Here is a 14804-nt window from a genome sequence, read left to right as displayed (position 1 = left end):
ATTTTAAACTTTGGCTATGTTCAGGTGGGGGAACCAGCATTTTGAAAATATATCTGTGATAGAAAACAAGGGAAAGTACAAAAGGTCTCCTGTAATATAGCACTGATTTCCAGGCAGTTGCAAGGGAACCAAGGCCAGGGGCATTTGAGGTGAGGGTAGGAAGAAAGAACAAAAGACAAGCTGTGAAATAAAGAGTTAATAATTGTGATGACTAAATTCGAAGTGGTGTGTATAAACAAGAAATGTCCCTTGTTTCTATGGCAGTCGATATATCTGATCCTGAATTTACAAGCTCTCATTTGCATGTCTTACACTTATCCACCTCCACAGAGTGCAAATGTCCAAATGACTACTGCATTGATACTACACATCAAACAAGGACAACGTTTCACACAATGACGTCAGTGTATACTTAACCAATCCCTGCAAGCAAAAAGCTTCTGATTGTTCCAGACTCTCCATTTTCTCCTGCTCCTGGCTCAGTATCACTTTAATTTAAGTTGAAATCCTTTAATAACCTCAGGCACACAGTCTATGATCACAGCAACCCCACCTGTTAAGAATGATTACACAGTATGAAGACTAACACAAATGAGCATAATAACACACTTTAGCTTAACTGTATTACTTACTACTTTATACATTTCACGCTCACATGATAATGTACGTGCTGTAGTTTGTTTGTAGTTTATTAAGTAAAAATGTGAGCCCATCTCTCAGCATTATTAACATTTCCCACACTGTACCACGGAAACATACTCTTTACCACTGAGTTTGCTGGGATCTTTTATTATTTATTTATTTTCGAGTTTTCTTCACTCACTTTTTAAATACAACCTCTTCCTTAACAGTCCTGAATCCTCCTTCTCTGCGTGTGAAACGAAACCCACATAACTACACAATTTTCGTTTTCATTATCTGACATATTTATCATCAGTTTCGCTTTCCTTACTTTAACTGATCAGCTGACTCGTGTTATTGTTTCCTTTCGTCACGCTGTTCACGTCGTATTTAAGTTTTGTTTTCCAGGTAAGTTTCGTTTCTGGCTGACAGACTGCAGAGTGACACAGTGAGGATCAGCTGTTGCTCCTAAACACACGACAACATGTTTTCCTGGGGAGAGGACTGTCAGCGCGGGTTTTACGTGAAAGACGGCTCCGGTACCGACAGCACGACCACTGATGATGGAGTTCATTACATCAGCCATCACATCGCGGATCTGTCGGCAGGTCGAAACGTGCTGGCTTTCGTTAAAAGTAACGGAAACGCGTTCATTATCCGCACAAACGAGAACGAGGATGGGAGAAGAGCGAGAGGCAGGCATAGTGAGTATCGGTGTCACTAACAAGTTCACTCTCTGCTACATTTAACCAAACTGTGTCCACTCACACCTGCTGTGTTTGTGGCTTGTGAATCTGCAGGGTTTGTGAAACACAAAGAGAAGATAGAGGCTGTGAGTTGTGGTGATGATGTGGTCGCACTGCTGTCTGTGAGCGGCAAAGTTCTCTGTGTGGACACCAGACACCCACCTTTCACTCCCAGGTAACAGATACAGATTATGCTCCACAGACTGGCATAAAAAGTCATATTATGTATTATTATTATTATTATTATTAGTAGTAGTAGTAGTAGGCAGGTAGCACCATTGTTAGTATTCCTAGTCCTACGACCCTACAATGCCTATATTTGGATTTGGATTTTGTATAGATATATATATATATGGCTTCTTTCAGCTCTGTTCTCTTCTTCTGCTCCATCTTTTTCAGGCCACTCGAAGCTTTTTCTAACATACACGTTTCTCAAGTTGCTTGTGGGAGTCAGCACTCCGTTGCACTCACCAAAGGTACAGTAGAATTCTGCAAGTGCTACAAATGGACAAGTAAAAATGATTAAAACAGACTGAGTCAGCCCATCCAGCTTATATTCAATCACATTTGGTTGCACTTTATAATACACATGTAATTTTATATCATAGTCTGTTTTCATGTAGTTCATGTTACTTTGGCACGTGTGTGTACAGGTATGTATCCCTAATACATGCATGGTATCATAGTTTATCTATCTATCAAACAAACAAGGGATTGAAGTATCAGCTGAACCGTCAGCGTATGTGGTTGGGCAAAAAGATACGCTTATAAATTGGGATTGCAGCTGAGATTAATTTTTGTCCTCCATAAACATTATCCTTGATTTTCACACTTGACTCTCCATCAGGAATTTTCACATTATTAACAATGCACACCTGCATGTCTACATTTCTATTTGAAATGGAAATTTCTTGTGCATTATTTTATAGAAATGTAATCAGCTTTCTTCAGCGTGACTTATCTTCCTAAAGATTTATCTTTAGGAACTTTGGGATCTGCACCAGGATATAAAATTTTATTATATAAAATTTTTACTGCACACCCTCAGTTTGTGACCATCCAACTGATGGGCTTGTCATAACATTGATCACAAACTCATAAACTCCCACAGATGGTCAGCTGTATACGTGGGGTCAGGACTGCAGGGGCCAGCTGGGTCTGGGTACGAGGAAGTCTGTCTGCAGATCACCTCAACATGTGCCATCACTGTCAGCGATCCCCCTGATCCAGGTCGCTGCAGGAGGAGACCAGAGTTTCGCCCTCTCTGTCTCTGGAGGTGTTTTCAGCTGGGGGAGAAATGACTGTGGACAGCTCGGGCTGGGAGACACAAAAGGTACTGTGGCTTTAAAATAAATGTCCTACCTTTATTGTATGTTAATGAGCATTATAATCTGGTAACATAATAACACTGACAATCCTTTTCCTTATAGACAGACACACACCAGCTCCTGTTCAGTGTTTGAATATGAAGAAAGCTCAGCGCATTTCCTGTGGACAGGACCACACGGCCATTTTGACAAAGGTTAGACAACAGGAGCATTTTGATGCTCTCCTTTAAACTCTTCTTTGGTTTCTACCAGCTCCTAATGGAAAAATGTGGTTGCTAAATACTCCGTTTGTCCATTGGTGTAAGCTGGTGCTGGGACAGCATGGCCCAGTTTCTTTATCTGAGCCTTTTGCTACCTGCTGTATTGTAACAGTACAGTGAAGAAAAACAATAATAATGGCTGTGGGACTTTACACTGTGGTTGTGTGTTTGGCTCCTCAGCATGGTGCAGTGTTTACATTTGGCTCCGGTCAACACGGACAGCTCGGTCACAACTCACTACGCAACGAACTGCGTCCTCGACTTGTTGCGGAGCTCTGGGGGGCAAAGGTCACCAAGATTGCATGTGGAAGGTACGACACACATACTGTTTAAATTTATGATGTAAACAGTGCTCAAAGAAAGCAGTTAGTAAAGTGTAACTATGGTTTTTAGGTCTAAATATTTAGTATATTATCATCTACACAGGAATCACACTTTGGTGCTGACCGAATCCAAGAGGGTCTACTCCTTTGGTTGTGGGGATCAAGGGCAGCTGGGACATCGAGAGGAGAGTAATCCATCTGTGCCGCTGCCTGTTCGACTGCCACAGGGTAACTACACCTCTGTTATTAATGATTTAAGGATACAATGAATTTGCTGTATCTGAGAAAGAAATGATGTGTTTACCTGCCATTTCAGACACCGGTGAGCCCAAAATCAGAAACATCTTCGCAGAAGATAACTGTTCATTTGCAAGATGCTTGTCTGATGAGGTACTGACACTAACACATAAAGTACAGACCATGATGGAGGAGGTGTAAATATGTAAACAGTCACTGCTTTCTTTCACAGGGCATTCACAAGGGTTCAAAGACTAACTGTGGCATTGCATCACAACACTGTCTTGATGACATGGTTGACAAATGGATCTCTGAATGTGATTCAAAGCCATGGAAAAAGAAAAAACAGTACGTTTGATGCACTGGCAGTCACAGCTTGTTGATTTGCCTGGTGTTTTATGGCTTCTGTGACTCAAATTATTCATTTTTTCTGCAATGGAATGAAAACATTAAATCTTCACAGGGAAATCTACAGGGCATTTTCCTCTGCATCCTGTCTGAATAAAAGCTTCCTTGAGCAAAGGTAAATACACAGTTTCTGTGCACCACATTCTTCTTTTTCTCATCTCAAAGGTGGGCTATCTAGTCTCTCGGGCCTGAAATAACTAAAGTATGGCTATAGTTGCTATATATATATATATATATATTAATTCATAGATAGATAGATAAGTGCAATACTTTGATATGGACTTTCTTCTTTTTCTTCTTAGCGGTGATAAACATTTCCAAACTTCACCAAAGTACCACGGCTTAAACCTGAACCATGCACAGCTTGCTTTCAAGAAACTGTTAACAAAGGAAAGTGCTCGGGCAAAGGTATGTTGCTAGAATACATAAGTAATCTGTAAGAAAAGTTATGTGTTTGTTTGTTTGTTATTTTATAAATATCTTACTAATAATTTGAGAATTCTGTGTTTGTCCATAAATGCCTAGTAATATAAAGCTAAATCTGTACAGACGTGTCACACAGACACAAATATCTTCTAAGTGTTGATTGAGAGACTAATAAAATACTAGAATTTAATTTGATGAGCATCCAAATCAGAACTTCAGTTCCTCACTCGTGGTGTTCAGATGAGCGGTTCTTGAAAAAACTGCAACCGATATTCAGTTTGTTCTGCATGGCCACATTCTGATCAGACAGTCATACACACATGACACATTTAGTGAACGTATCCTTATAGCTAACCTTTTTGACAACTTCAGATTGTAACTGGTTACACTCTCCCTGACCAGGCACTGCTCTTGTCTGTGTTAACTGAATAAGCTTTCTGACTTTTAAAGAATGACTAAATAGTCCTAGCATTTTTCCTCTGAACACCGTCGAACAAAAGCCACATTCAATGTACCTGGAGCTACCTGCTGTTCAGTGATTTTTGGAATCATCTTCAAACAGATCGAGGCTGCTGTGCTACACCTGCTCCCTTCCCTTGATCAGAAACCAGTTGGAGTGGAGGGGTTGAGAATCTACCTTCTTCTCAATGAGCTTCTGCATGCAATCCAGAAACAAACATGGCAACAGAGCACAGAGCTCGCTGAGGCGGTAGCTGGTGCAGTAGCAAGGTTGTCGAATGAAAGTCTTAAGATCATAGGTACTGTCACAGCTGTCTACATGATATCACAATACTCTTTTTAATCTGGAAGGTGAGAAAGTGCTCAAAGTTTCATGGCATGTCCTTTTTATCTGCTCTCTGTTTTGCTTCAGGTGACTGGTGGTCCTCGCTGTCACCCTCCACCATGGTGCGATACGTTAAGGTGTGGAAGAAGGCCCTATCAGAGATCCTGTCCTTCAAACCTGTACCTCGCAACTCTGGAGTCAGACATCTGCTGCTAGTCCTCCAATATATGTACAATGTTAGTATAAATATCCTAAAACAGTCATTTTACTCCCTCTTAAGCCTTAATCTGTCAGTTATTTTACCTGAAAAAAAAAGAAATTTAAAGTCAAATGTTTCCTTTAAAGGCCAACAGCAGGGTTGCAGAGTCTCGAAGGATACCAGAAAGTGATTTTTGTGTGTCAGCTGATGAAGATTTCCTTTTTGAGGATTTGCAACATTGGCTTTTACAGTCACAACGAAAGGTAAAATGTTCTGGTCTAAAGTAGTGTGTCTGTGTGTAATCTACTGTGTCATACTTTGTTATTCCATTCTTCTCATCTTTGATTCTGTCACTTTTAGTCAATGCCTAATGTTGATGTTGATATTACAAAGAAATGGTTTTCATGTGTTGGTAAACCTAAATGATCTATGTGGATTTTTCTATTTCAGTATGCAAATGCTGAGCCGCTCATCCTGTGCAAGTTCCCAATCGTGATGGATCTGCAATCAAAGAAAACAGTGTTCGACATGAATTCTGAATGCACTCAGGTAACTTAAGCCTGAACCAAGCAACTGCTTTATCTTCCACAAATTTGCTTTACACTGCCTGCAATATTTAAAAACAAAACAAAACAGGAGGAGTTATTTAATTAGTCAGCAGCCTGATAACCTGAGCAGTGCTTAAATGAGACAGATTATTCATCAGGTGACCGGAAGTGTGTCAAATGATAATATTGTTCTTCAATTATGAAACTATCAGCAAATTTAGTCCCAGTAATCTTGTGAGGCAGTAGTCATTGTTATTATGGATTACTGTGCTGCCCCCCAGTGCACAGCAAAATAAATGCCATTATAAGAAGTAAGACTTACTGTATTCAATAAAATGTCATTCAAGGAGAAAAAGAATTTTTAAAAATATTTTTTTTGTTATCTCTATTGTAGAGACAGCACCAGATGGCTTTTGGTTTGCCTGATAAATTGAATCCTCTGTCAAATCCCAATTATTTTGAACTGCGGCTGCAGCGTGCGTCACTTTTCGAAGGCACCTTCAGAGAGCTGGAAGCTGCTCCTCACAGCGCCTGCAAGAAGCCACTTGTGGTGAATATTTTCCCCTGATGATTAAAGTATATCCAGACTCTTCTGCAACTGTTCTCATCAAAAACTTCTGCAACTCTTATATTTTCGCAGGTCTATTTTGATGAGGACCCAAACACCAAAGATGTCTACAAACGAGACCTTTTTCACCACCTGTTTCTTAAAATGGTGTCAGAAGAATCTGGGATGTTCATGCTCAATGACTCCAAAACCCTGGCATGGTTTCCCTCCAATGTAAGACTTTTAAAACTGAGCCCACCAACTGTATAAAATTGGTTAAAGGATTGAAATTTTAACGATAAGCAATAATAGAACCAAAGTGAACTTTTATTAATGCAGGCAACAGAGGAGAGCAAGAGAAACTTCTTCCTGTTTGGACTACTGTGTGGCTTGGCCTTGTACAACCAGTGTATCATACACTTACCATTCCCACTGGTTCTGTTCAAGAAGCTACTCAGTTTAGAGCCGACACTGGAGGATATGATGGAGTTCAGCCCGACTGTTGGACGGTAAGTATCCATTTCATTTCAGTAACACATGCTGCTGCTGGTCCCACAGCCTGGCCCCGGACAAGCAGAAGAAAATGTATGGATGGATGTATTTTAAGTTGTGGTGTGTCAAAAGTTACAGTAACTTGTGACTGCTGTAAAATGTACATAGTTGAACTTCTTTTAATACAACTTTTTGTTTTAATTTCTTTAAAGGACTCTGCAGACCATCTTAAACTATGAAGATGATGTTCTGGATAATCTCTACATGGACTTTTTGGTATGTGTTTTACTATAGAAGATGATCAGTAATCTGTCTCATTCTCAGGTTTTGCAGCTAAACTCATCTGATTTATAACTAATTTACAGATAAACTGGGATGGAATAGATGTTGACCTGGATCCTCAAACTCCTGGAAAGCCACTGACAAGTCAAAATAAGTAAGCATATAAAACATGACGTGTTTGTGAGGTTCATCTGCAGCACCTTTGTCTCGGTGAAATATTTGCTAATTTAACATTTTCCCTCCTAAACAGGAAGGAGTTTGTGGAGGCCTATGTGAATCATGCCTTCAACACATCAGTGGAGAGTGTGTTCCAGGAGTTCAAGCGAGGCTTCTTCCTGGTGTGTGACCAGGATTTGGTGAGGCTGTTTCGACCAGAGGAGCTGCAGGGAGTGCTGGTCGGCCAGGACGTGTATGACTGGGAAAAGTTCAAACAGGTACAGTCAGCCAAACAGACACAGGCTGTAGTTTCACAGCTGCAACAGAATACCTGTGTACTGTATATGTGCCTGACTTTATCAACTCATTTGCAAAAAAATAATTTTCACTGTCTACAGAACACAGTTTATGAGTTGGAGCATGTTCGCCATTCCACCATAAAGATGTTTTGGGAGGTGTTTGACGAACTAACTGAAGAGCAGAGGAAAGATTTCCTTCGTAAGTACTTGACAAATTTCTACAGCTTTTCACTGTTGAAATCTTCCCTGTGATATGTTATTAAAATGTGGGCAATATTAAGGACTTGTGTTATGTACAGTGCTGTGTAAAAGTATTTGCCTGCTTCATAGTCAAAGTTAAATCTTTGACATGATCTAAAACAGACATGACAAAGGACCGTGGGAAGATCCAGACAATTTCTACACAAGGTATTTAGAAAAGGGGAAAACAGCTCATAGACACAGCAGGAAGAGACAAGGGAATCTAAACTAGACACAGTGCAAACAAGGCAAAGGACTAACAAAATGAAAAAAGTCATAAAGATAGTAACTAAACGCAGGGGAAGCACGATAAATAAAAAGAAAGCTAGAATACAACAAACTTTAACTGGAAACAGAACCCAGATAAGCAAATAAAGAAGGTGTAAAACTAGAAACACTAAACTAAGAGGATAACTAAGGCTCTCAAAATCAAACAGATAAACACTGAGGAATCACAACTAACTTGACACAAAGGGATACAAGACAAACAAATAGACCAGCTCAGACACAGGAACATGAGGGACACAAGAAATACAATATATAATGAAGAGAACTAGATGTGAAACCAAAACGCAGGGTTGTGAATGCAAAGAAACAAATCACAAAATGCTGTAAAAAGACAAAACTCTGGGTCCTAGATGCCAAGACCCTAGCAGCCAGTTAGTGCATAAACACTTGATCAAAGTTCTTGCTGCCAAGGGATTCGTGGGCAGTCACATAGGGGTCAGGTAGGTCTGAATAATTTTTTCCCTCAAAAATGAAATCATCATTTAAAAACTGTGTATTTACTAGTTTACATAAAAGTGAGACAAACATGAAAAAAGACTGCCTTACAAAGACTGTACGAAAATGATGAGCAGCTCCATCTTCTTGATACATTCTGAGAATCTTTTGGATGTTGATTAGCAGTGTCACAAAACACTGATATTGATTACCAACTAACCAGATTGAATTTATTTAAACTCATCTTGTAAACAGTTTTACATTTCTGCTTACAGTCTGTTCTATTCTGTTCTATACTGTAACCATTCTAGTCTATTTGAATGAAGTGGCTAGGTCAGAAGAAACCCTATGTACTTATTGTAACAAGATTTGTTACAATAAGTTTGTAATAAGATTTTCCTTCCATTGCTGTTCTTCAGGGTTCCTGACTGGTTACAGGAGAGCTCCAATTCTTGGCATGGACCAGGTCCATATGAAGGTTCAGGTTAAGCAAATTCAGAGCGGCACCTGTGATCAGCACTTCCCTGAAGCCCTGACATGTCACTCTATTCTGTATCTGCCTTTTTACTCAACTAAGGAGATCCTGCGAGACAGAGTGACAGAGGCCCTGCTAGCAGATACTGAATTCACACTGTGATGGTGGATCGTATGCAGCTCTAAAGGAGCGTGCACTGTGTCTGTGCTGAGGAGGAGGGATGAGATTTATTTTTACTCTTGGAACTTTTTTTTCCTGTGGTACCTCAGGATAATTAACACTGTGTATTACAATAATATTACACTATAGAAAATGCACAACTTGACTTTGTAAGATTTCTTTTTTTAAAAATTCAACACTCCTACATAAGATGGCTGTGTAACAGCATCAGTATCATAAGGCACTTTAGAATTATCTAACGTTTCTTAATATGTCATAATTTATCCAATAATTTAAATTATTCCAATGAATCAAATCTAATTTTTATGCTCAGACAAAGGTGAACAGAATAATTTATTACTTGTTATAAACATCTGACTATGTGTAATACAATCTAAAGTATCACTTCTGTATTATTTATCACTTTATTCTTTGTGTGTTATTTAATCCTAGTGGGATTGGATTATTACCAGTTATAAATATTTAACAAATGTAACATTGGTTATGTGTTTGAACAATAAAAATGTGTATTTTACACTAAACATTGCTTACCTGGTGTCAATAAATCACTGAACACTGCAGTCTGAGGTTTCCTTCACACGATTATGATTTCTACTTTAAATAAAGTGCAGATTTTATTTGATAATATTAGTATCTCAGACCGTTGCCCATGCTCAATGACTCCAAAACCCTGGCATGGTTTCCCTCCAATGTAAGACTTTAAAACTGAGCCCACCAACTGTATAAAATTGGTTAAAAGATTCAAATTTAAACGATAAGCAATAATGAACCAAAAATAAACCAAAGTGAACTTTTATTAATGCAGGCAACAGAGGAGAGCAAGAGAAACTTCTTCCTGTTTGGACTACTGTGTGGCTTGGCCTTGTACAACCAGTGTATCATACACTTACCATTCCCACTGGTTCTGTTCAAGAAGCTACTCAGTTTAGAGCCGACACTGGAGGATATGATGGAGTTCAGCCCGACTGTTGGACGGTAAGTATCCATTTCATTTCAGTAACACATGCTGTTGCTGGTCCCACAGCCTGGCCCCGGACAAGCAGAAGAAAATGTATGGATGGATGTATTTTAAGTTGTGGTGTGTCAAAAGTTACAGTAACTTGTGACTGCCGTAAAATGTACATAGTTGAAGTTCTTTTGATACAACTTTTTGTTTTAATTTCTTTAAAGGAGTCTGCAGACCATCTTAAACTATGAAGATGATGTTCTGGATAATCTCTACATGGACTTTTGGGTATGTGTTTTAGTATAGAAGATGATCAGTAATCTGTCTCATTCTCAGGTTTTGCAGCTAAACTCATCTGATTTATAACTAATTTACAGATAAACTGGGATGGAACAGATGTTGACCTGGATCCTCAAACTCCTGGAAAGCCACTGACAAGTCAAAATAAGTAAGCATATAAAACATGAAGTGTTTGTGAGGTTCATCTGCAGCACCTTTGTCTCGGTGAAATATTTGCTAATTTAACATTTTCCCTCCTAAACAGGAAGGAGTTTGTGGAGGCCTATGTGAATCATGCCTTCAACACATCAGTGGAGAGTGTGTTCCAGGAGTTCAAGCGAGGCTTCTTCCTGGTGTGTGAGCAGGATTTGGTGAGGCTGTTTCGACCAGAGGAGCTGCAGGGAGTGCTGGTCGGCCAGGACGTGTATGACTGGGAAAAGTTCAAACAGGTACAGTCAGCCAAACAGACACAGGCTGTAGTTTCACAGCTGTCCTGTAGCACAATAACTGTGTACTGCATACTGCCAAAAGCATTCAGTCGGCTGCTTTAACACAAATATGAACTTGAGTCACATCTCAGTCTTAATCCAGACTTTTGTATGATAGTATAATATAATAGTCAGCCCACCCTTCGCAGCTATAACTGCTTCGACTCTTCTGGGAAAGCTTTCCACAAGGTTTAGGTGTGTTTATGGGAATTTTTTGACTATTCTTCCAGAAGTGCATTTGTGGTGTCAGACACTGATGTTGGAGGAGAAGGCCTGGCTCACAGTTGCTGCTCTAATTCATCCCAAATATGTTCTATCAGGGTGAGGTCAGGACTCTGTGCAGGCTAGTCCAGTTCTTCTACACCAAACTCGCTCTTCCATGTCTTTATGGACCTTGTTTTGTGCACTGGTGCCCAGCCATGTTGGAACAGAAAGTGTCCATCCCCAAACTGGAAGCATGAAATTGTCTTGATATGCTGAAGCATTAAGAGTTCCTTTCATCTGCACTAAGGGGGCGAACCCAACTCCTGATAAATAGCCCCACAACAAAGCCGCCCCTCCACCACACTTTACACTTGGCACAGTGCAGTCAGACAAGTACTTCTGGCAACCACCAAACCCTGACACATCCATCGGATTGCCAGTCAGAGAAGTGTGATTCGTCACTCCAGTAAGCACATCTCCACTGCTTTAGAGTCCAGTGTTGAGATGCTTAAATCACTCCATCTGACGCTTTGCATTGTGTTTGCCAATGTAAGGCTGGGATGCAGCTGCTCAGCCATGGAAACCAATGAAGTTTGGACATCTGTAACAATAGCAGACTGCAGATATTGGTGACTTAAGTGCACTATGAGCCTTAGCATCAGCTGATTAGCTGTCATTTCCAATTACTTCCACTTTGTTTTAATATCACTAACAGCTGACTATGGAATATTTAATAGCGAGGAAATTTCAATTTCAATGATTTGGATGGGTTAGGGCAGGGGTCGGCAACCTGCGGCTCTTTAGTCCGTATAGTGCGGCTCCGCGTGGCTTGGGAAAATAAGTTAAAAGTATTTAACTGAAGTGTATTTTATTTATGTTAGTTCTTTTTTCAACTTGTAGTTCTACATTGGAAGATTATTGTGATATTGAAATATAAAAATAAAATTATATTTTATTATTTTTTCATCGCTCAAAATAAGCGCCACACTCGCGGAAGCCAGTGTACCCGCTGAAACGCCGTGCATTTATCGAGACTTTCAACCCCAGGTAGGCCAATTATGGATCTTCGGATCCACATTATGTCGGCAGCTGTTCTCCACCGTGAACTATGTGAAAAAACAAACACCGCTCACGCCTCACAGATGACAGCTTACAGTCCTGCGTGAAGATGAAAGTGACTTCGTACAGCCCCGATTTGCAGACGCTGTGCGCAGAGGTTCAGGAGCAGAAGTCCCATTGTAAACATACCACGGCAGACCCGACGATGTTTGCATGAACATGCTTTTCAGCATCTCTTTATTGACCACTTTTCACACACGGTTGCTGTACGCACACAGCCGGCTGTAGCTTTTCAGCTCACAGCCCGACACATACCAACACAACAGCATAGATGGCACAGACGTTAAGGCGGCGAGGTGTGATTGCGGGTGGCGCTCAGGTGCGTCCGCCTCCCCTGCAGACCACGCCCCGCCACACACATTAACCAGGTAAAATACATATTTAGGCAGAATTTTGCAAATATCTATTTTTCATTTTTTAGCAGCATAGTGCTTTTTTTCCAATTATTTTTTAAAAGTGAGGTCAAGGCTCCAAAAGCCCAAAGGCGATATGAGGGTGGCGGCTCACAGTTTTTGTTTGCTACATGGATCATTTTAGTTCAGCGTCTTTCCTTTTGTTATGTTTCTTTAAGAGTTCAAAATGTGTTAATTACATTAATAAAATGTAACTTTCTCTGTAGCACTTCATGGATTTCATAAGCAACACACCTTAGTTTTTCACACAAAGCATAAAGGTAAAAAACAATATACATTATCTTCATTGTAGATTTTAAAAAGTATTTGCGGCTCCCAGTGTTTTCTTTTACGTTGAACCCGGGTCCAAATGGCTCTTTGGGTCTTAAAGGTTGCTGACCCCTGGGTTAGGGAATACTTTTGGCAACATAGTGTATATATGCCTGACTTTAAAAACTCTATTATAACAGTCATTTTCACTGTTTTCAGAACACAAGTTATGGTTGGAAATATCATGACGGCCACCCCACCATACAGATGTTTTGGGAGGTATTTGATGAACTAACTGAAGAGCAGAGGAAAGATTTCCTTCGTAAGTACTTGCTGAAGCCTCCATTATGATATGTTACTGAAATCACACTGTATCATATAAAACATTAGATTTTTCTGCACTTTACCAAGATATATTAGAGAGCAGCATTGTTCTGATTAATATACTGTAAAGCTGCTTTATGGTTGAGTTAGTCATCAAATGCAAAAGAGACACAACACCTCAAATTCTGACAGATGATTTTAAGTATAATGACAACGTAGTGACTCTCTTACTGTAATTTGAATAGGTCAGTACCCGGCTTATTGCAGATCTGACGAATATACCTTAATAACAATATTTCAGTCAAATGAAAGATTCTTCGTAGCCTGGTTAAGCCTTTTAAAGCTCCCATGTTTTGCTCACTTGCCCTGACTTCCGCCCTCTCCATCGCTCGCTCTGGTTGTCAGGATGCTGGGTAACGTGGAGCTCCCGGTGGTTACCAGCAGGAGCGCAGATTGAGCCTACCTGCCCCCCAGCCCACCCCGCCGCCCCTGGAGAGACAGGGCAGCCTTTAAGATTGACCCCCGCGGGGTTTGCAAGGGTTTGGGGCGGGGGGAGTTCGCATCTCTGTGCAATCCAGATCTCCCTCGTCTCCCGCTTCTCACCCCGCCAAACCTTCACCCTTCATCCAAATGAAAACGAGTGCACGCAAGGAACCCGTGTTGTGGTATTATGCACGTAAAGCTCCCACAGGTTGACGGAATGCGGGCACGGAGGGGCAAAAGCCATCGCTCAGCGTGGGGTCCTCCTTCCAACCCTGTCCCCCTCTTCGGTTCTGCGGTAAATCAAAGTGGGAAAAAGCGCACAAAGCATATAACAAGCTCCGTAAGGGTCAGACAGGCCCACTATGAATGCTTCTAAGAGTCGTATTGTTGATTACCCATAGGGCCAGCATTACACCCTCTTGTCATCTCCACAAGGATTTTGGCTTTTTTTATATACACAACAGAGAACATCAGTAGCAGCCACTGAAATAAGTCGGCCCAACAGACGTGCGGTGGGAATTGATACAGACAGCACATGCAAGGAATAAACTGGGGGCAGATGTAGAATTACAGCCACAATGTGGATGTTGGCTGAAAGATTTCATACCTCAACACAGTCGTTTCACAGCCATGTGGATGTGAAGCGCTGAGATTAGGACGCAGAAAGGTAGGGGCCAGAATTATGTGCATTTTGTCATAAATCTGCTCTATCGTTCCCGTGTTACATTGTGTCCTGGGACAACAAGAAAAAACGCCAGGTGATGCACTCGTCCACAAATCGGTGACGGTGTCTGTGTGAGGAAAAGGATACTGTAGCATGTTTGTTGTCATGTGCTGCTTCAGGAGCTTCTAACATGCAGTTCGAAAAGATTTCCTGAGTGATTATAAACGCTGAGATGAGCAGCTGAGTGGCCTGCTGAAAAAATAGAAACTTAACGTGATGAGAAATACTGTAGACACCGTCTTGAATACGAAACAAGGATGCACAAGCAAAGCAGTTACATTTCTCAGGAAACATTTTCAAC

At 40.7% G+C, this 14804-nt stretch overlaps 2 protein-coding genes across 2 annotated transcripts; both read left to right on the top strand.

Moving 5' to 3' along the window:
* The first annotated feature begins 1105 nt into the window (after positions 1-1105).
* LOC120732077 (probable E3 ubiquitin-protein ligase HERC3) lies at positions 1106-9587 on the top strand. The gene is made up of 23 exons (XM_040029426.1): positions 1106-1325; positions 1422-1542; positions 1767-1843; positions 2479-2700; positions 2798-2889; positions 3136-3266; positions 3382-3506; positions 3595-3668; positions 3748-3863; positions 3979-4038; positions 4226-4331; positions 4912-5107; positions 5221-5369; positions 5479-5595; positions 5783-5881; positions 6275-6430; positions 6521-6661; positions 6767-6936; positions 7132-7195; positions 7285-7355; positions 7452-7635; positions 7756-7855; positions 9039-9587. Exons 1-23 carry the CDS (start codon positions 1106-1108, stop codon positions 9254-9256), a joined length of 3009 nt encoding a protein of 1002 aa, XP_039885360.1. The 3' UTR covers positions 9257-9587.
* Positions 9588-9923: 336 nt separating this feature from the next.
* Positions 9924-13491, top strand: LOC120732105 (probable E3 ubiquitin-protein ligase HERC6). The gene is made up of 6 exons (XM_040029459.1): positions 9924-9965; positions 10080-10249; positions 10445-10508; positions 10598-10668; positions 10765-10948; positions 13192-13491. Exons 1-6 carry the CDS (start codon positions 9924-9926, stop codon positions 13321-13323), a joined length of 663 nt encoding a protein of 220 aa, XP_039885393.1. The 3' UTR covers positions 13324-13491.
* Positions 13492-14804: the final 1313 nt, after the last annotated feature.

This window comes from Simochromis diagramma, unplaced genomic scaffold (genome assembly GCF_900408965.1).
Source record: "Simochromis diagramma unplaced genomic scaffold, fSimDia1.1 OVJJ01000130.1, whole genome shotgun sequence".
Taxonomy (NCBI): Eukaryota; Metazoa; Chordata; class Actinopteri; order Cichliformes; family Cichlidae; genus Simochromis; species Simochromis diagramma.
The sequence above is the reverse complement of the archived record's forward strand: the minus strand, read 5'-3'. Positions and strand labels throughout refer to the sequence as shown.